This window comes from Leguminivora glycinivorella, chromosome 22, assembly GCF_023078275.1.
Source record: "Leguminivora glycinivorella isolate SPB_JAAS2020 chromosome 22, LegGlyc_1.1, whole genome shotgun sequence".
Classification (NCBI taxonomy): Eukaryota; Metazoa; Arthropoda; class Insecta; order Lepidoptera; family Tortricidae; genus Leguminivora; species Leguminivora glycinivorella.
Genome location: NC_062992.1, coordinates 9,543,391 through 9,564,634, shown reverse-complemented (window position 1 = coordinate 9,564,634; position 21,244 = coordinate 9,543,391). Strand labels below are relative to the sequence as shown.

At 38.1% G+C, this 21,244-nt stretch overlaps 3 protein-coding genes and 1 long non-coding RNA gene across 5 annotated transcripts; all 4 read right to left on the bottom strand.

Moving 5' to 3' along the window:
• Window positions 1-488: 488 nt before the first annotated feature.
• LOC125237717 lies at window positions 489-1,690 on the bottom strand. The gene is made up of 2 exons (XR_007178365.1): window positions 1,498-1,690; window positions 489-1,442 (listed from the first exon to the last, which is right to left on the bottom strand). It is a non-coding gene; the product is annotated as an uncharacterized LOC125237717 (long non-coding RNA).
• Window positions 1,691-5,633: 3,943 nt separating this feature from the next.
• Window positions 5,634-9,589, bottom strand: LOC125238041. The gene is made up of 3 exons (XM_048145328.1): window positions 9,472-9,589; window positions 7,196-7,339; window positions 5,634-6,874 (listed from the first exon to the last, which is right to left on the bottom strand). The coding sequence occupies exons 1-3, from the start codon at window positions 9,533-9,535 to the stop codon at window positions 5,670-5,672; spliced, it is 1,413 nt and encodes a 470-aa protein (XP_048001285.1). The 5' UTR covers window positions 9,536-9,589; the 3' UTR covers window positions 5,634-5,669.
• A 1,895-nt stretch (window positions 9,590-11,484) lies between these two features.
• Window positions 11,485-12,913, bottom strand: LOC125238042. The gene is made up of 3 exons (XM_048145329.1): window positions 12,788-12,913; window positions 12,594-12,710; window positions 11,485-12,468 (listed from the first exon to the last, which is right to left on the bottom strand). Exons 1-3 carry the CDS (start codon window positions 12,852-12,854, stop codon window positions 11,492-11,494), a joined length of 1,161 nt encoding a protein of 386 aa, XP_048001286.1. The 5' UTR covers window positions 12,855-12,913; the 3' UTR covers window positions 11,485-11,491.
• Window positions 12,914-15,714: 2,801 nt separating this feature from the next.
• LOC125238040 (protein psiQ-like) lies at window positions 15,715-21,033 on the bottom strand. Of its 2 annotated transcripts, XM_048145326.1 has the most exons (5): window positions 20,881-21,014; window positions 18,890-20,814; window positions 18,523-18,686; window positions 17,572-17,681; window positions 15,715-15,931 (listed from the first exon to the last, which is right to left on the bottom strand). In XM_048145326.1, exons 1-5 carry the CDS (start codon window positions 20,942-20,944, stop codon window positions 15,738-15,740), a joined length of 2,457 nt encoding a protein of 818 aa, XP_048001283.1. In that variant the 5' UTR covers window positions 20,945-21,014; the 3' UTR covers window positions 15,715-15,737. The 2 variants fall into 2 exon arrangements, with proteins under 2 accessions (XP_048001283.1, XP_048001282.1); XM_048145325.1 differs by having other exon boundaries at window positions 18,890-21,033.
• Between the last annotated feature and the right edge of the window lie 211 nt (window positions 21,034-21,244).

The following is a 21,244-nucleotide window of genomic DNA, read 5'->3' as shown; positions in this document are numbered from 1 at the left end:
AGTACCATAATTTTGCATAAAACCAGCGTGACTCAGGGGACCGTAACCATGGCAATAACAGGTAATTAAGAAAAAGTTGATTCACCCATATATTTCTGGTCAGGTTTTAGAACGCTATTTTGGACGTATGTGCACCGCACTGGATTTCACATTTACCAACTACTTTTACTGTATCTTACTCTTTCTGATATCACTAAATATTTACGCTATCTAGAACAAATTAAATAGCCTAGAAACAAATGAAGTGCACTTGCTTTAATCTGTACTCGTAGGTTAACTAGGAAATGTTTATTAATATGAATCTAAAATCATGGCTGGCATGAGTTGCGATAATTATAAATCACAGTCCAACAAATCCCAATATACCCATGAATCCAAATCTTACAAAAATTTCAAAAAATTTTGGCCGTCAGCATTTACCGTCCACAAGCAGAAAATATGTCTTCCCTTGTGTGGAAGTGTTATAACTACTTAGGATATGCCGATTATGTGGGTAAAAAGTTTTTGAGTGTTTTATAAATGATTTAAAATTGATCAAAACTTTAAATAAACAAATACATATACTTATATTTTATTGAATTTATTTGAATATATGTTGATAAGTTTAGATATATGTAATGTAATTATACCCAGAACAAATGGTAATAATACGGCAAATATGATTTTTCAATATTACTAGAACAAATATTATACCTGAATAACAATGAATTAGTTTAATTTACGTGAAGTATCATGAAACTGCGTAAAGTGCGTTGCATTCTTATATAATTAGTTATGATTTGATAAATATTGCTTACAATACCAACTCTTTGGTAGATACCAATATTTCAATATCCCCAAAAAAATAAAATCATATCATGAATACCTGAATGGGAATATTGAGGATTAGTTTCGGTTCCTAACTGGTTACGAACTAGTTACAAAACAGGAATGAAACTTTGGAACAATCATGCTTTACATCGCACCCCTGATATCCACCCATTGGTATCTGTCAAATGTGTACGTGAGAGTCTGTATACCTATTAAGGTACTAACTAAGTACATCATATGCAACTGTGTAAAAATCATAATTTAATAGTCAAACTAAAAATGTACATTTATACCTTTCCTTAGGCAAAATTATCTCGTTCCCTTAAATAAGACAAAGTGGGTGTAAAATGAGTGTAGGTAAATGTTGTTGTCTCTTTCATTTCCTGTGACAGAAAAAGCTAGACTTTATTTTAATATGACTTTAAAGTAATATATGTATATTTATATGCGGATTTATGACTTGTATTATTGTCTTTACTTAGGTATGTTGGTCAATAAATGAAATATTGATATGCAGAGTAGGTACAAATTTGCAAACGATTTTTAAGCTAATTTAATTTTGACTTATGTTTTATTTTTAATTGTAATGAAAAGATGGATGTGTTAAGACGTGGATGTTTTAAACAGTATACCTATATATATTTTTTTTATACTACGTCGGTGGCAAACAAGTACCTGTAATTACACTATATACCTGTAATTAATATATATATAGATATTGCTAATTACCGTTTATCATAACCACGTCTCAAATTGATGTTTTCTTTAAATATACCTAGTTGTTACACTTACCAGAGAGTTTTATTATTACAATTTATATAATAATAGTGTAACAGAACAAGCGTCTATGACGAGGAAATGGAATAGTTATTACATATATTATAAAACTTACGGCAAATCAACTTTCCCTTGACCAACTTTTTGGTGCATATTTCCTTCGGGATTTCACTGAATATTTTAAGAAATACTATCTGTGATGCTTAATCACATGTTTAGTCACGTCATCACTCATAAAATTCACTATTATTCGATGTACAACTTATTGAAAAAAAAAAACTTATTTACAAACTATATTCATATGTACGGATTGTTGACATTAACAATCTGATCTGTCAAACGAGTGATGTTCCGATATTGTATCTGGATTTCAATTACAAGTCAGAAAAGTTAGTTATGACTATAATACTGTCTATACTTCCTGGATATATCATTCAATGTAAAATTAAGAAACAAGTGTAATATTGCGAGTTTACTTACTAAATTGATTAAAAATCTTTCACAAAATAATATTTACGTAAAAATATTTTTCAGTACAGATGGTGCTTTTTTTACGCACTAGTGCGAAAAGTGGTTCTTATATGTCAGGTCGAAACTTCGGAGGTCCATCTGTACTGAAAAACGTCGTTCGATACACGTGCGAAAAGGAAATTCGTAACTCGTGTCGATTTAAAACACTCCCTTCGGTCGTGTTTTAATTTATCGCCACTCGTTTCGAACTTCCTCTTTTTCGCACTTGTATCGAAATGTACTATATCGATTTACGAAATGTTCCACTACTGGATTAGATAGGTATCAATATCAATAGTTCTGTCTCTCTCTCTCTCTCTCTCTCTCTCTCTCTCTCTCTCTCTCTAAAACAGGTGCGATCTGTACCTGTTGATAAGCAAACATCCGTGTGTAGTGAACTTTATTGCGTAGAGAGTATGAGTGTAAACAAAGCACTTGTGTTATTCTTATGCGTGTAAATTTAATGGCTATCCGTTGTCCCTTGTCCCTTGTCTCCAGTCTCCAGTATTTCTCCAGTCTCCGTTAGGTCTCTGTTATGTCTCTGTTAAGTCTCCAGTAAGTTTCCAGTCTCCATTATGTCCCCAGTCTCTGTTATGTCTCTAATAGATACTATAAAAGGGTCGGAGCGAACAGACTATCTGGCTATCGTGTATTTTACTGGTGAGTGAAGTTTTTCTGCTATTGTTTCTCTGTTTGTTTTTACTTGGAAATTATTCTAAGTGATTGTAAACTTTGAAATTGTGTCTCTGTTTGATTGTGCGGGGAGCGGGGACAATATTATCGTACAGTTGAACTTAAACCTGTGGTGGAAATGTGAAATATGAAATAAAATAGTGTAGCGTTACTTTTAGATTAAAGTGTATAGTGAAGTTTTCTGTGCTGTGTTTCCTAAGTGCCGTCAAGCAATACAAAGACTGGGTCGATGTATCGCTGGGACTTGGAGATAAGTCTGTGCTTGGTTTTATAGGGAGTAATTCTTGTAAAATTAAGCTTAGATTATAGCATGTAAAGGAAACTTTAATCGTTTGTTTAGTTGATCAGTTAAGTTGAACTTAGTAATTTTCTATAGGGTTATTTTGTAAAAAATATAAGCCAGATCATTGTTAGTGACAGACTGTTGTCCGGCTAAGCACCTTATACCTTGCGGTTGTGAAACATAAGGCGTTTAGGTGTCTTTTGTTCCAAGGGGAGGTACTTGGGCGCCTTATTTATACTTACAAAAGGCGTATTTTCTCACCGGTCTCAAAGAGTCCAACTGTTAGATGGAAGTGAGGATTTTCACAACTGACCGAAAGACATTAGGAGTAATCCTTGCTCACTGAAGTTGGCAGTATTTGAGGCTGGGTCTTGTATTAAGTATATTTATTCACTCGGTGCTCTGGTTCATGCTGGTGTTGGTCGCTTGGGATTTTGATTGTGATCGATCCATACCTAAATAAAAAGCTTGATCGCAGCTGGGTCTCCCATGTGGCTGGTGCTGGTGTGCCCTGGAATACTGGATATATACACGGATAGGGTGGCTTATTCTCTGCTATCCTAGCCTGCGGGCAAAGCAGAGGAGGGAGCCAGAACACAAGCCTATTGCCTTTCTCAGTTTCACTGGCTGAGCTTCTAGTAGGGATACATTTGTGCATATTCTGAACACAAGATCTATGGTAAGTGATGGTCTGTGTTTCAGATATGCTAGAGTAGGGAAACGACAGGATTGGGGTAGAGTCACACACTAATTCTATGAAAGTAGGGTTCTTTTACGATTGGTCATGAAGTATAATTGATCAGCGTGTATTTTTATGGTTTAAATGGACTTCAAATGTAGTGTTTACTATCTTTAATCGGGTGGTAAAACTTTGAATTTAAAACATTTCTTATGCCTTATCTTATCTGGGTGTAATTTATAATTACGGTAGCAATTTCTGATCTTTTGGTGTAGCGGCGAGACGCCAAGTGTGTGCCATACCGTTGCGTTGGTTAGTCAAGTAAGTAAGTAAATAAGTGAGGGAAGGAGGTGGTTTAGTTACATAGGCCTTTGCATCTGTGACAGATGATTTAAGCAGCATCATTACGACACTTGCGTTCGTGGCTGTATAGCCCAATTTGAGAGACGTCCACGCACACGGCAAGTGTATGCTTCCCCTGGTGGGCGAGGCTTGGACGCTTGCTCGTGACGCCTCATGCGTTTATCATTTAAAGAGCTTGCCGTGCTTGGATTGACCGTCATGGACAACACGACGTCACGTGGGTTTCGGCCAGTCGTTGCCACTGAATGCATGGAATATCAAAGGTGAACATGTCACGCTTCACCCAATCTTTAAAGAGCAGCATTGGCCGTCCGAGCGGTCTCTTTGCATCTGCGGCCTCTCGTTTGACGTGCTAAACGAGTCCGCTCCATTCAATCTCAATTGGTCGTTTATTACCACAGAACACCCCACTAGAAGCCAAATGCAAGCGATATTGTTCGAGACGCAAATCACCAATCCTTGCGGGGTGAGGCGGGCGCGCACGGTGCTGCCATTGGTCGTTTCAAATAATGGCGCGCCTTTATAATTAGCAGTAGGGATGGGAATGGGACATGTCTATTATAGACAATGGTACCGGTACCAGTACTGTGGTGAATTTGTTTTGCAACAAATTATAATATTATAATTAAATTATAATAAGGCCTAGTTACCCTTCGGGTTGGAAGGTCAGATGGCAGTCGCTTTCATAAAACTAGTGCCTACGCCAAATCTTGGTAGTAGTTTCCAAAGCGGACCCCAGGCTCCCATGAGCCGTGGCGAATGCCGATGCCGGGATAACGCAAGGAGGATGATAATTGTGATAGCATCTCAATAAAAATCATTCTAGTAACTAATAACTAAACTGTGCATTTTTACTTACGTTTACTAAGTTAAATAACCAACTAAATATTCTAAACTGATCAATGAACTAAATACCACTACAGACTCTACAGATTCTAGATAATTATTCACTATTACAAATCTGCTTTCTTTTATATTTCATAAAATGGTAGCACATGGTACGAACGGCAGTACGAAGTTCCCGCAACAGACATAAACTAACATGGCCCCATGCCTAGTCGTTTACGTGAAAGGGATAGCATATCACATTGTTAACTCGGTAAAGAGGGATGGACGCGCCTCGGCGCCGCTCAGCACAACCATATTGACCAGTATAAATGAACTCCGCGGACAATAAACAATATTCAACAAAATAATTAATTTGACTTAACTGTGGAATGTTGTTCCATCTTTTTTACATGTAGAAGTGTTAGAAGACTTGCCACACCACTTTATGCTGTAAGAGACCATTGTTTGCAACCAAAATTGATTATTTAAGATTTTTTCCCGAGCGGACACGGACACTGTTAGCGGGTCGTATACTTGGGCGCTACTGATCGGTGTCGCACGCGTTCAAACTTTTATAAACCTGATTTGTCGTATGCTTGGTGACCGCGAGTCGCCCTGTAAGGGCCATCTTGTTGTATTGATCTGTGTTTATTACTTACCTATATAAAAAGTAAAGTAAAGAAAAAGACAAATCATTCGAAACTTTATTCTTAAAATTAAGCTTAACTATTCCTTCACACCTTTTTCTTTCGTACAATCCAGCGTTGTACACAAAGAATTTCCGTTAAGCATGCAGTAACAAATGTTACAGTCGACCTTGTAAGCCGTTCCCTTCGGGCAGTTGTAGCCGTGCTGCAGCATCGGAATTATCTCCACAGAAATTCTCGCCTTATCGCATTTCATGTCCGAACACATTACTGTCTGGCTGTCGGAGAGGCATTGGCAATTGTTGCAGTCATTCATGTAATTATGCAACGGCTCGCAGTAACCGTGCATGGAGCTTAACTCGGTAGACTCACTTCTCACGTTCGAGCATATGCTTCCAGTCTCGCACCACTGCCATTTCTCGTCATTAGACCTAACGCAGGAACACTGCAAACAATTCAATTCGTAAGACGTATGTAGAACGCAGCCTTCCCTTATAGTTCTAATTAAAGACTCTTCTTTCTTACAAGGTCTCACCGTGCATGCGAACATAGTTTTCCCAGATTCAGCCTCCAAGCAAACGCAAGTGTTGCAGCCTTTTGTATATTTAGTCCCAACCCTGCAAGTGTGGAGAGCTACAGGACGTTCTACTAACTCAAAATAGCGTTCATCTATGTCCATTTGGCGCCTTCTAGTTGACGCACTCACATTTCCAAGACAACGTTTTGCCGAGCATATCATTCGACCTTCAGTATTGCAGAAGCATAAATTGCAATCGACATTGAATATCGTATTGGGAGGATTGGAAGTGCAGTAATAAAGATCTTCGACTCTAGTGTCCGTGCAATTTCCGCACAGCAGCCTGTTGTTTCTTAGACAAGTGCAGGTTTGGCAGTCTAGTTGGTATTTCTGATCCACCGTGCACTCGGCGTACACGTCTACAGGTTCGTCTAATGCTGTAGACGGTTCTTTTATGACTGGGTCGTTTTCGTCGCACTGTTTGTTGGTGCATAGCTCGTGATCTAGCTGGCCGGTGCTGGGACAGAAGCAGACGTTACACCCTTGGAGGTATAGTTTCATGGGTTCGCAAGTTTCCTCCTTGGCTTTCTCGACGGCGTGGAGCACTTGGAAGACGTCGCGGCAGACGGGGTTGGGCCAGGCGCCGTCCTCGCCGCAGACGCACAGCACGGAGCCGCGACGGTAGTGCACGAGCGGCTCGCAGGCCGTATCACTCGAGCGCCACGCGCCGTGACCCTCCATGCCTACGTTGATATCTCGAATGGCATCTGTAGAAGTGGTTGAAGTTATAATCAGGAACTGAATTACTTGACAAATACTCCTGCTGAGTTTCCTCTAGATAGGTACATACAACAGTGTTACTGCGGATCTGTAACTCATCTATTATTTGCTTTAGAAGTGGAAGCCAATATTGCTAATATGAGAATGCTGAACTCGCAATTCAATGGAATGCAGAAGTCAAATTCACGGTGTTGAGATTAATAAAGGATATTCATTACTCAGACTCTCCATTACTAAAATATGTCCAAACAGTATCTACTATGACTGCATGAAAAAATACCTATAAATATATCAACACAAGAATTTACCATTAAAATGTCCAAACATGTCTACCAGGTTACAGCTCCGGGCCTCACACAGGAACGCGCTGCCTTTGCAGCGACACCAGTTGCAGTCGTTCAGGATCATGTCTCCCTTGTGGCAGCTATGTTGGCGTATCATTTCATTTTGCTCTGCAAGATGATTAACCACATGCACAATTTTTATAAGATTACAAGAGAACCAATTTTTATTATAGGACCAAGTTACACAGAAACTTATATAACATATCTATAAAATATTTGTTTATAATATCTAGTCTATATGTGGGAGGGCAGCACCGTCGTCAAAACCGAGCCATCGGGCGATGGCCTTAGATTTGAAATAGTTTAGTGGATGTAGGTATACTTACTTAGTTTCCTCATCTGTACAAAGTAATCTTTGCTACTAGCAGCACAAGGTTTGAAATATGAAAGAATCTACAGGGTCGTGCATAGGTCTTTAAAGCCCTACATAAAAGTCTATTCCCAAAGCCAGCGTCCGCCGGCTTTCCACGCATGCGCGCAGTATCGAAAAAACTGAAAACGCATTGCTTGGCTCTGTAACCATAGCAACGCATTGATATAACGATACTGCGCGCGTGCGCAGGAAAGCCTTGGGCAGCTGAGCTGACAGTGCAAACATTTGCGTCAAAATACAGGAAACAGTGTGAATTTCACGAAGTTATTCAAGAAAACTCAAAAAGAGAGTCAAAAGATCTCGTGGCGTCTTAATAACAATTTTCGGATTCGCCTCAAATTGTTACCCACGCCACTCGTCTTTTTTTACCTCCTTCAAACGCCTGTTGCATAAAATACTATTTCGAAATCAACCTTTTTCGTCTGGCCATCGACATGACATAATCGACAATTGTAAAGTGATTAATGTGTTCAACCATTAGTATCTAAGAAATATTACCTAACATACATTTTAGTCTGCAGTGTGAATTTAAACAATAACCTTACATTAACAATATTAATGGCAAGAACATGTAATTCGGAAAACAGTGTGATGAGGACAAGGTACTACTAAACGAGGTAAGTCATATTCAAAGACATGTCACATGACACATTCATAACAATTTCCGTGATCATGATGCATGCAACTGCGTCGAAATATCGGGAGCTCGACAAAAATCAAAAAGGTAATCACGGTCTATATCCCGGTCAATATAAGTCTAATGACATATATGTACATATAACTCCGTAATCGGTACATATAATACTCGATCCTCTTTGGTCATATTTAAGTAGTAATTAGTCTTAACTTTTGTGAGTCCATCTATTCATCTAAATACGTAACGTTGTACCTAAGTACGTAAAATATTTGATTTTTAGGGTTCCGTACCAAAAAGGTACAACAGGAACCCTTATGGTGCGACTCTGTCCGTCTGTCTGTCCGTCTGTCACATTCCTAAATATCTCGAGAACTACTAACGCTATCAACTTGACATTTGGAATAGTTATGAACATTGTAAACCTCTACAAATAGAACGTAGATTTTTTTTAATATATTAATTTTAATTGTAGAAAATAGCCAAAATGAAAGGGGGGCAAACTGTAAATTTCAAGTTACTAGGTCAAGTGGGGTATCGTTAGAAAGAGCGCCAATTAAACGTAAATAAACTATTTTTTATAATTTTTTTGTTGTGGAAAAAAAAAAAGAATTTTTAAGGAAAATGTAAAAAAAATAACGTTCCCACGAAAAATTATGAAAATTTTAGAAAACATTGGTTTTATGCCAAATATTACAGGAAAAATATAATTGTGTTTGTATTTTAAAAACTTTTTTTTTAATTCACAAAAAACTTTTCAAATTTTTACTTTCAATTTACCCACCCTTGCGGATGTATATCGTACTTCAAATTAATACAAGATGTTACGTGAACCATCTTCTTTCCAATAAAGTAAAAATAAAAATTGTTTAAATCGCTTAACATTATAAAGAAATATCCCTGAAAAACTCAACATACTATACAGGTCGCGCAAATTAGTTAACGAATTCACCGAGAGATGGCGTTTTACACAATAATGCTCATTAGTACCTATACTTTTGTCTTGTAGTCAAGTCATTAGAGTTATATGAAAAGATGAGATTATTTTAACTAGGTAGAAAAAGTTTGTACGGAACCCTCGGTGGGCGAGTCCGACTCGCACTTGGCCGGTTTTTTACAATTTCATTGCTGTTATTAGACGAATACCTACTTACCTCGTTTTTGTCGGTACGTATATAGAGATCATTATAGTTATTTTGAGATCAATATAGTTATTTAAAGTGTTATACTTACGAACAGTTTGACCAATAACCATTGTAACAGCCATTGAAAGTAGCCACAAAACTGTTACCGCCATTTTAAAAACCAACCGTTTGATTTGAATATTAACCTGACAAGGTATCCATTCACGCTTCCAAATAGTAATTAACTTCTACGTAAGTAATTGGATGAAATTGAATAACCAGAAAATAGGTAATATAACTAGAATTTTAATTGGTTTTGATTGGGCACATGGTATGATAAGAGTTGAGTTTTTTTTATCGTGACGTAAGTTAAAATATTATGTGGGTGAATCAACTTTTTCTTGGCTGTTATTGCCATGGTTACGGTCCCCTGGGTCACGCTAGTTGGTGGCTCAACGATTTATTGATTCGGCTAGATTTTCTGAGAGCCTATTTTAGAAAACATTGTCTTCGGTTAGCGCAACATTATTTTAATATACTCATAAAATAAAATTTTAAACAGATTGAATCACGTTCTTATAATAAAAATTGATAGACAGATTTCATTGGCTAGTGATGGCCACGAACTCTGTGAAGTCTGTGAGGGGTACGAATACGAAACGTTGCTGTGTTATACTATGTGTGTGTGTGTGTGTGTGTGTGTGTGTGTGTGTGTGTGTGTGTGTATGTGTAATTTTCCTATTCCTTTAATTATTTCTTGCACTACCATTTTCAAATGTCTATTCTTTATTTCCTGCTACCCTAAGGTTGTCTGGTAGAGATCGCTTACAGCGATAAGACCGCCTGTTGCTACCTATGTTTAATGTCTGCTATTTGTAATCTGTTATCCTTGTGGTGCAATAAAGAATATTTACTTACTTACTTACTTACTTACTATACAGGATATAATCCGTTTCCATATTTTAATTTCATGAGCCTACTATAGGTAAAAAAGAAACCAATTGGCTAGTCATGTAATTTTTTATAATACAGTACCTAAGTATATTTAAATAGTTTCCAATTAAGGGTTTTTGCGGTAAGTCAACGATAAACCGAGAAAAGAGAACATAGATAACATTATTCAATATGTAGCAATCCTAGATTATTGCAATTATATAATTAATTATTAATTATTTATAATTTTTTGAGTACCTAAATGGATTTGTGCTTTTTACGTCTGCATAATAACCCCCATATTTATTTTATACTTTATGTGATGGACATTAACTTATCAGCAATTCCCGTTAAGTTTGTACATTTTGTACGTCTCCGATTTTCATAAAAATTGGTAGGTTGATAGAGTTCATGATGCTGAGCAAGATCCACTAGGTTTCCTAACAAAAAAGGAAGGTTTCATACAAACTACATAGGACATTTTGGGAAACCTAGTGGATCTTGCTCAGCATCATGGACTCTATCAGCCTACCAATTTTTATCCAAATCGGATGACGTGATCCAAATGTACAAACTTAACGGGAATTGCTGTTATACTAAGTATAGGTTACCATCACGAAATCGCAAGGGACCTATTAAAATATTGTTTGACTTAATTTATATCAAAGACATAATTATATAACTCCGATATAAATGATATAATACTCAATCCTCTTTGATTTATATACACACACTGTCTAATCCGAAACCACGTAACCGCCATCCTCGACTGTCACAGGTACTTTAAAACCTAAATACCTACTTAATTACACGGGTAAATCCCGTTTTACTAAATAATATTAAGTAATTATTAAGTAAAATGTTTAACATTCTTCGATGTTTAAATAAATATTAACTACTTAGGTAACTACTAAGTTAGGATTTACAAGTTTCGAAACTGGTTACGTAACCGTCAGAAATATTTTGAAACTAAACTTCACGTCACGTGACACGTATAATTGACAGAAATACCTATAGGTATTTCTGTCAATTATTCTTGTGACAATTTGAGCAACTAAAAAGAGATGAATTATAGAATTTTATTACTTATATTTAAAATATTCTTAAAAATATCATACAGAAACTTGGGATGACGAAAAAGGTAAAGGAATGGACATTAACTAAGTAATAATTTAAAATAAAATTGCGCTTTTCAATTACTTACATTTCTTATTGGTACAAAGCATTTTGCCATTTTTCAAACAATGACACAAATTACATTTATGAGTAATAACAGACCCCAATTTACACTCCCCGGTTTTAACGATTCTCAGCGATCGTCTGAATCGCAGACGACCCATGGCTGCATCCCTAGGATCATAATTGAATCTCAAGGCCGGTCCTCCATTTTGTTTTCTGTATCTCCGTCTAGTGTTATCTAAATCAACATCCAACGGTATCTCATCTGAATGAAGTTTGTTCTCTCTAACACCTGATCTAGCACTTTCATCGTAATAGGTATTAGGAAGCTCATCTACCCTAGATTGTTTTTCCGTTAATGCTTTAATTCTATCTATTTTCTTCTGAACCTCCTGTAGGTATTCTTTAGTCATCACCGTATCTTGTCCATTGTTAACATTCACGCCGTTCGACGCATCGTCTTCATCAGATAGAAAGCTTCTCAACTTTAGACTAGGAACCATGGCGGCAATCTCACGTAGAAGTCCAGCGCCGCATAATATTAATGGAGATGCTCCTAAATTCATTTGACCGTATCTACTAGGATGACTGACACTAGTACTGCACATAAGCTTGTTGGTTTCAACGCAGTAACAGAATTGGCATGGAGCCAATGAATACCAGTTCTTTACTGCGCACTGTCCGAATAAATCTTTGCTTTCTTCGGTGTTCTTTCTGGAGCGAGGCTTTTTTTCACCGCAATCATTGTGAGTGCATCGGGATGGATCTATTTGCCCATTAGTACATCTGCAGACGTTGCAATCAACTTTGACGTATTCTTGCGGGGCCAAACATGTTGGTTTCTTTGCTAACTTCGTAGGAAGCAAACCGAAGGCATCGTAGCAGGCTTTATGAGGCCACACGCTTTCTGTCGTGCATATACAGCTGGTGAAGCCCAGAATGTATACTGTGTTCGGTTGACATGTTTCTGGTTTATTTGAGAATATTTCCGTGACTGGGGAAAGATTATATTGCTTAGGTTAGGTTAATTAGTCAAGATTTTTAGAGGATTTAAATAAAATGGTGGCTTTTAAATAAAAATGTAGAGTATTTAAATGAACGCTTTAAGTGAATACTGACCTTGAGTCTCACATGAGGCCGTGCAATGGTACACCCCTTGCATTGTACACACACACTTGTTACACGCATTTTCGACGGTTTCTCCATATTTACATGATTTCAAAGCCATCTTATTGACTGAAAAAAAATGAAATATTTAGATTTTTTTTTATGGTTTTGCGTGAAAATCCAAAAAACTTCTTGTTTTTTCATACCAGGTAATTTTGAATATGTTGGAAACACATTGTGTAAAAGAAATATAAAGGTGATACAATAAAGCATATTTCCGAAAGACCATTCCAATGCTAAAAGTAGTGTTGTAATCAAATCCAATCAGAGAAATGAGATGGTTCATGCACCCATGCACTTAAGTGCACAAACTAATTAAAAAGTTAAGATTTATTATGTAATCTTTGACGATCATGAGGATATCAATACCTCCTTTTAAGCATACCGAGCTAAGTGTCAATTTTACGATTTAGGTTTTCTACATATTTATTATTAAAATACCAATATTTACCTTCCACTGAAATTTCATGCTGAAATTCGCATTAGTTTTGGAAATAAAGTGACGATGTTGATGCAACTAACATATTTTTTTGACATTGAACACAGTCTGAGACAAGTCACTTGCACCACTATACGATGTGCAGTTAACGCGAGGGAGGTAAATAGTGTTGAATACTGATACAACTAACTTAGATGCCGAAGTAAAAACTGCTAATAACAGTCCAAGTTACGTTTATGTCATAATTCTTAAAAGTTTTTTTATAATAAAGGAAACACGATATATTCTACTTTAAATCAAATTTTTATTTGCCCTGTATATTGCCTATATTGGTATTTGGTTCTAGTAAGTAACCGTTTGAGGGCGCTGTACAAGTTCAATTTCGGAAGGCTCTATGCGCTTTCCCTATACATGCCTATACATTATACTGAAAGTCATTTTCCATGACCGTTTTCACATTATTTCGGATGTCGGAAGGATTTCAATAGAAAATAAGTTATTTTGCAAAAAAATCATTCTTGGCACAAGCTTTTATCGCCGACTGTACCTTTCTTTCAACAGTCATCTACTGCTCTCCGAGACGTTTCTGAAAACTCTTACTCGATATGGATACGACGTTTCATAACAGAGATCCTATGATCACCTTTCTGCTCCATTATCAGATCAGCTCCATGATACCATAGTATTGCATTGTCATGTGATTTACATTATCTGTGTAAAATTTCAACTCAATCGGAAACCGGGAAGTGGGTCAAATTTAGCTTCTACGTTTTGAGCCAAACTAACAAGGCAAATTGAATAAAACGCTTGTAAAACCCAAGATGGCGCCTGTAATGTGCGGGATATCGGTCCTACATCCGATATCGGATCGGATAATGTGAAAACGCACGGACGCTATCGAGTAAAGTGGATTCTTAAATTTTTGAAACATCAAAAAATTCAAAAACTCCTGATTAATCACTAAATTTGCCCACTTACAGCTCTTGTGAGAGAGGTCAGCGCCGCATCCAAAAACCGGCCATCCGAAACGCGCCACCGGCGTGAAGGTTACTGTTTTACCATTTTCAGAAATGCTGGCGTTGTAAACACTGCTGTGCCTCTACCATTAGGAAACACTATTTTCTTTGTTTTTGTCATACATGTGATGTTTTTTTTTTTTTTGTTTTTTCGTTATAAACAAAGAAATATTACAAAAAAGGTTTGTACTTACTGTGCCTGTGTGGTGACGGGTTAAGAATTTCACCACCCCCTTTCTTCCCATGGGTGTCGTAGAAGGCGACTATGGGATATGGGTTAAATTGTGGCGTAGGCGAGAGGCTGGCAACCTGTCACTGCAATGTCACAGTTTCGTTTTCTTTCAACCCCTTATTTGCCAAGAGTGGCACTGAAGCTTTAGTGGTTTCATGTGTTCTGCCTACCCCTTTATGGGATACAGGCGTGATTGTATGTATGTATGTATGTAGGTTTGTACTTATCTGCCAAACTGCACAGCAGTTTGTTGGCAGAAAATTATTCTACCCTCCACCATTTATGTTGAACCACTTATTTTGTATTTCATACAATGATAAAAAAGTATGTAATTTAAACATGCAAGTATGTCCTACCCAAGGTATCCAAGCACTAATCTTATAAAAGTAAAAATAATCAACGACAACAACTTTAATGTTGGGTTTGGATTAAATAAAATTTTTTTAATGTTTTTTTATACACCACCTTTGACATGTAAATGCCTGTGATGTAAATTTCTTCGTAGGAGATGTGAAAAGCAGTGCCTATATGTGTTACATGGTATGAAATGATTTCCACCTATGCTTTGGCGTTAACATTTGAATCCCTCACCACAGTGTATAGGTATTCCATACTTGAATCTGAATTACTAATATTTAATTTCTAATACTATTTTTTTTATTTTTGCCACTAAGTAGTCGAACAGGTGGCAAAAATGAAACTGGCGAAAATAGTGATGATTATGTGACACTTGAGTTGCAGGCGTCCATAGGTCACGGTAACCGCTTTCCATCAGGCCAGGGGCGGCTCACTCCGCGATTCTATCGCCGCGCTACAAGTACATGCTGGCGGCCGCGAGTTCGCGGCCTACTCAGGGGTGGCGCGCGTTCTCACAGAACGCACGTTCACATTTTCTATTGTTACTTTACGTCGTGAAAATTATATGCGATGTCCGCATGTGGAATGGCTAATAATGCTTAGTTAAATAGACATAATTAATAAAATAAATACCATAGGACATTATTATACAGAATTACTATTGATTAAGTCCCACGGAAAAGTTCAATAAGGCTTGTGATGTTGGTATTTCAACCAAAAGATATACATACGGTATATATACCTAGAAAGTACCCAAGACTTGAATATAATTAGTAACATTTTATCTGAGTATTAATTCGTTTTAATCAATAGGCAACCCTATCGCCAGACGCCGCGCACGTGCGGCTCGTTTCTTTGTAAGAATTTTGTAGGCATTTAAAAAGGCGGCATTCCGTAAACATCAAAGCAGTGGGCCTTCTGTACTTGTACTATTATATATTCTGTGATCAGGCGGACCGTATACTTGTTTGCCACTGACGTAGTATTAAAAAAAACGATGAGATACACTAAAAAAATTAAAAAATCACTGACTTAGTTTATTTTATTATTCCTTAAATCCTTTCCCTCAAGAACGTGGGTTCAACTCCCGCGCACTCAGCGGCGGCGCTGCTGAAGCAGTGCTCGCGGATCATGCCGTCCCGTTCGCACTCGCACGCGTGGCATGCGTCCCTCTCTGTCCCGCGCGCGCACTTGTAGCGAGTGTGCTGGTGCGGCGAGACAGCGATGTTCTTCGTGTTAGTGCGGGCTGAGAGAAAAATTATAAAAATGTGTTAAAGTAAAGAAATTTAAACAAGTTAAACAACTACTAAAATAACTAAGTACCTACAGTTTTACTTAAAACAAAAACTACGATTTTCGAGTAAAAAGTAAACCTTACTCAAAAAAGAGTGGAAAATAATAGTGGCGCCACCGTCTATGTAAACCGCTTTGCACGTGGCAACTATAGACCGTCAACCAAATCTTGTCAAAAAGGCGGCAAATTTGAAAAATCGCGGGCTAGCAACACTAGTTTTGAAAATCGGTGGATATTCGCGTATCATTTGTATCTTATCTGTGGAAACCTCCACCCTACGAAAAAGAGAAATAACTAGCATACATCCGTCCCTTTTTAATACATTATCTAATTCGTAAGGAAGTAAAGAATGAGTATACGCGTTTCATATGCTTTTTTTATTAGGGAGGCATTCCAATGCTGCAGCCCCAACGAGCCCCTTGAAAAAAAATATATGTGGCTGTTCGACGTACATTGCTGGTTTTTGTTCGTTTTATAGGGATACCATACTTTAGTTCGATGTACATTGCTACTGCCAAAATTTGGTCGACAGGCTATATTTTGACACATCTGTATGAGAAAAGTAATGTGTTGCTATAATAAAACAATAGTGCGCGAAGTCCCTCCGCGCGGAAGAAGTGAAACTTCGTGACATAACCTTAAAAACATTTTGTCAAGTGACTGTCACGTTTTTGCGTTTCTATAGTTAGGTACTTCCATCTTTTTAGCGTTTTAAATATTTTACATTACTCGAATTATTGAAAAGGCAAACATAAACTCATGAAATGCGGACAAGTTTATTTCAAAAGTCGGTAAATTTTTGGCATCAAACTAGCATTTTTTTCAAAATTCGGGTTGGCAACACTGCGCGCTAAACGCTTAACGATGTCAGACGTGAACTTGGAAGACGCATTAGGGTCCCCCCACATCTAGCATCTCGCGAGCGTCGCGTCGGGCCAACTGTATGGAAAAAGACGTCGCGTCGACGCGACGTCGACGCGGCGTCAGGCTTTGCCCATACAGTTGGCCCGACGCGACGCTCGCGAGACGCTAGATGTGGGGGGACCCTTAGAATTTGCACTTCAAAAAACAAATTGTTCCATTTCAAAGTCAACAACGCACGATAAGTTTGCAACAATTTTGGCAGCCTTACCGGTGTAGCTTGTTATTTTAAACGTCAACCTTCGATGAAATGATGACTTAACCCTTACAGAGGCAGGGCTATCAAAATCGTTGCAAACTTATCGTGGGCTGACTTTACATCTTTTTGCCAAGCTGTACGTATTCGGTCCTTCTCGTTCCATTTTAAAGTAAAGATATTTTGACGACCGGTCTGGCGCAGTCGGTAGTGAACCTGCCTGCTGCGCCGCGGTCCCGGGTTCGAATCCCGGTAAGGGCATTTATTTGTGTGATGAGCACAGATATTTGTTCCTGAGTCATGGATGTTTTCTATGTATATAAGTATTTATATATTATATATATCGTTGTCTGAGTACCCACAACACAAGCCTTCTTGAGCTTACCGTGGACCTCAGTCAATCTGTGTAAGAATGTCCTATAATATTTATTTATTTTATTTATTTATTTTATGTAAGTGATGTAAGTAAGCTCACCTCCTCTGCTTCTCATGTACGAGGACTCAGTAGAATTGCATTGCATAGTATTAATATGGCGGCAGTACTCTATCTTATCACCGTCGACCGGACATAAGCATTGCTGACATCTGAAACCCACACAGAACTATTTATATTTACTCTACTCTTTAACTTGTGATTTTGACTTACACAGCTTTAACTTACGTAACATTTACACCTAAGTACTTGAGGAAAGAGTTGTAACTTCATACTTACATCAGTAAATGCGAGTTATTCGTATAGGCATAGTTAAGTGACATCTAGCGACAATCACGCGACAACTAGCGATAATTATCTGTACTGCTACTTGTCAATGGATGTCGCGACGAACGAAAAGTCTAATGCTCCAATTTTTAGCTAATATTGCAATAGTATATGCCGGCATTTTCCACGGCTGATGGGAGCCTGGGGTCCGCTTTGACAACTAATCCCAAGATTTGAAGTAAGCACTAGTTTTTACGAAAGCGATTGCCATCTGATCTTCCAACCCGAAGGGTAACTAGGCCTTTAATATTAGAATTAGTCCGGTTTCCTCACGACGTTCCTTTACCAAAAAGCGACTGGCAATTCGTCACTACTTAAAAAAAACTTGTATCTTCGTCTGTCAAGGAAAAGAAGATTGTAGTAAGTATGTAGGTATGGAATGCATATAGACTTACTGCGTTTTAACTTTGAGGAACAGCGTGAGATACGAGAAATATCAAATGTCATTTCGCACATAAGTTCAGAAAAACTCATTGGTACAAGCTGGGTTCGAACCCGCGACCTCCGGATCGAAAGTCGCACGCTCTTACCGCTAGGCCACCAGCGCTTCCTTCTAGGCCACCAGCGCTTCCTCGCGAGCGAGGAATTCGCGATTTTATTCGATTACTAATTATTGTTAACCAACGGTGTCTTCGTAAAATGATAAGTAATATGTGTTTAGCATACCCCTTAACATACATGGATCCTGGAGTGCATTTTATAACAGTTTCATTCGCTGGTAATGTCATATCGTTGTGAACGAAGCACGTTTCGACAGGTTCTGGTTTCTGTGTTATCTGTGTAGGTGGGAAAGAGTCAGCGATGCCCATACTCGAATTCGTAGATGTTTCCTGAAAATGTATTGTTTAAGTGCTAAAAATATTTACTTACTTTACTTGTAACAATTATCAGGCTGGCTAAAAACTCTATTATTACTGTAATTTGTACGAACGCGATTGGGAGTTTTTGGTGACCGGAGTGTCATTGAATAGTTTAGTGTATAAGTAGGTGCCTCTAACGGCAGCATTATCATCAAATTACAAAGTATACTTACAGTGCTATCCTTTGCTCTGAAATTAATTTCATCTCCTTCACGAGCGGAGTTGGAACATGTCGCGTACATCTTGAATCCCATCTCGGGACACACGCAAAAGTGCCCATCAATTGTAAACTGCTCACCGGGGAAGCAATGATCCAACTTTTTCTCACTAACGTCTCCGTTATCTGGAAGTTCCTCTATTATACTGTTAGAATACTGGTATATCTTCTTCCATGTCGTGTCTGCCTTTTTACAATCGTGTTTAGTACAAACTCTGTCACTTTTCATGCCATCAGGAGGACATATACAGATGTTGCACTCTTCACTGAAAAGCTTCCCGGGTACACATGCATCCGATCTTAGGAAATTGTCTTCGCAGATGTTCTTAGTGCACTTTGCCACGTTTTTGATGCCGTCACCGGGGCACAAGCAAATGTTGCAATCCACCTCGTAATATTCTAACGGGTCGCAGTCAAAATTGTCGGTAGAGGTCGCCGCCGGTTCCACGTCACTGCAACGGTTTTTTGTACACGCTCTGTCCTTGGACAGGCCATTATCGGGACAGATACAGAAGTTACAGCTAATTTCGGTTATAGATCCGGGGACGCATGTTGGTAGTTCTTTAGCCACAGGTCCATGAGCTTTTTGAGCTTCATGAATAATCCGAATGGCATCACAGTCGTCATAGGTGCACCAATCAGGGTCAATAGTTCCATTTTTAGAGCAAAAGCAAGTGTTACAGTCAAATTCTACAAATGTACTTGGCATACAGGGTTTACTGAAGTCTATGTTTATATTACTCTCTTTAAAATCAAATTTAGTTAAAGGATTTTCGAGAATTAACGTTTTCTTAACTGCTACTAAGCAAGATTTCTCTTTAGTGTGGCTATCGGGGCATAGACAGAATTTATCGTTTTCAACATATATTGAATTTTGTTCGCATGTCAATGCATTAGTCTTTGTATCAAAAGCATGAAAGTCCAATAGTTGATTATTTTTAGTGTCTTTAAATATTTTTTCCAGAGTCAGTATTTTGTTTCGATATGAACAACCTCTTGTACAGTAATCGTGATGTGTTGAACCGTTGCGAAGGCAGAAGCATTCTGTGCAGAACGGTACCATTTCTCCTGGAGTGCAAGTGCTCCTTACACTGTATTCGTGGAAGTATGTATTTAAGCATTTGAGTTCTAGGCAAGTTTGTTGGTTAATCGTTCCGTCTGGATTGCAATGACAGTACAGGCATTGAGGTGAGGTGAATTGGTGAGGAATGCACGTTTTACTTTCTGATGTTAAAGCTTGAAGGACTTTAAACTTAAATGTGTCATCACATACTTCTTGAGTGCAGGAGGAGTCACTATGTATTCCGTCACTTGGGCACAAACATACGTTACATTCATTTCTGTAGAACGAGTGAGGTGTGCATGTACGCGTAAGACTTTGCTTTGGATTGGGTGGACAAGTTTCTACACAATTGTTCAGGGTGAAGATTCCTTCTTCGGAACATAAGCATTGGAGACAATGGAAGACGTACAATACACTCGGTTTGCATGTGTTTTTGTTAGATGCCAATAGGTCGGATATAGAGGGAGTTCTTAGAGCTGTACAAGAGTTGTCTTTGACGCAGTGTACATTGGCAGTTTTTCCTGATTCTGGACAGACGCAGACATTACAGTCGACGTAGTATATTCTTAGGGGAGTACACCAGTGTCCTATGGAGCTGATAGCTTTAGTGACTGGGATTGTTTTTTGGTCTTCGGAGCAGTTGATGTTGTTGCAGAGCAGTTGTCCGTTGTCCTGGCAGACGCACTGGCTGCAGCCGTGCCACACCGTCTGGCCGGGCTTGCAGAGTTTGTGGCAGCTGGCCTCAGTCCACTGGCCCTTCCCGTCGCAGTAGCATATGCGCTCATTCAGAAAAAACTGCGTGTTCGGAACGCACGTGCCTTCGGAAAAATGGAGGATTAATCGAAAATAGACATTCATAAAATGAGATAAAGAAAAACACTTACGGAAATTGCCTCTTGCGAACCGAAGAAGACACAGTAAAGTTAGAAATGTCACGATCCTGAACATTTCTGACTAAATACTTCCAAAAATTCAGATTATCGAACAGTTAAGTTAATTAGGAAATTTCACGCACCATGTAAGCTAATAAAAAGGTACTAAAATATTTGTGTTTAATTTAACCCGCTACATTAATTTTGTGGAATTTTTAATTAAAACTTTTGATTTTGATCGAAATTGACAATTATATTTCTGGAATACGAAAATTTAATGAGCCATGCAACCGCTGTTCCCAATGCTATTAAGCTTCATAAATACTAAGTGCCAAATTTTTGGTATACAAATATGATATTTAATTCCATGAACATT

Bases quoted from the DNA above. Each gene is read 5' to 3' on its own strand.
- LOC125238042 (XM_048145329.1), bottom strand. From the start codon at position 12,854: ATGCTTTATTGTATCACCTTTATATTTCTTTTACACAATGTGTTTCCA. The intron at 12,711-12,787 runs GTATGAAAAAAC...ATTTTTTTTCAG, and splicing joins AACATATTCAAAATTACCTG to TCAATAAGATGGCTTTGAAA. The intron at 12,469-12,593 runs GTCAGTATTCAC...ATCTTTCCCCAG, and splicing joins GGCCTCATGTGAGACTCAAG to TCACGGAAATATTCTCAAAT.
- LOC125238040 (XM_048145325.1), bottom strand. From the start codon at position 20,944: ATGTTCAGGATCGTGACATTTCTAACTTTACTGTGTCTTCTTCGGTTC. The intron at 18,687-18,889 runs GTAAGTATACTT...ATACATTTTCAG, and splicing joins TCAGAGCAAAGGATAGCACT to GAAACATCTACGAATTCGAG. The intron at 17,682-18,522 runs GTATGCTAAACA...TGTGGGTTTCAG, and splicing joins GGATCCATGTATGTTAAGGG to ATGTCAGCAATGCTTATGTC.
- LOC125238041 (XM_048145328.1), bottom strand. From the start codon at position 9,535: ATGGCGGTAACAGTTTTGTGGCTACTTTCAATGGCTGTTACAATGGTT. The intron at 7,340-9,471 runs GTAAGTATAACA...ATCATCTTGCAG, and splicing joins GGTTATTGGTCAAACTGTTC to AGCAAAATGAAATGATACGC. The intron at 6,875-7,195 runs GTAAATTCTTGT...CCACTTCTACAG, and splicing joins CATGTTTGGACATTTTAATG to ATGCCATTCGAGATATCAAC.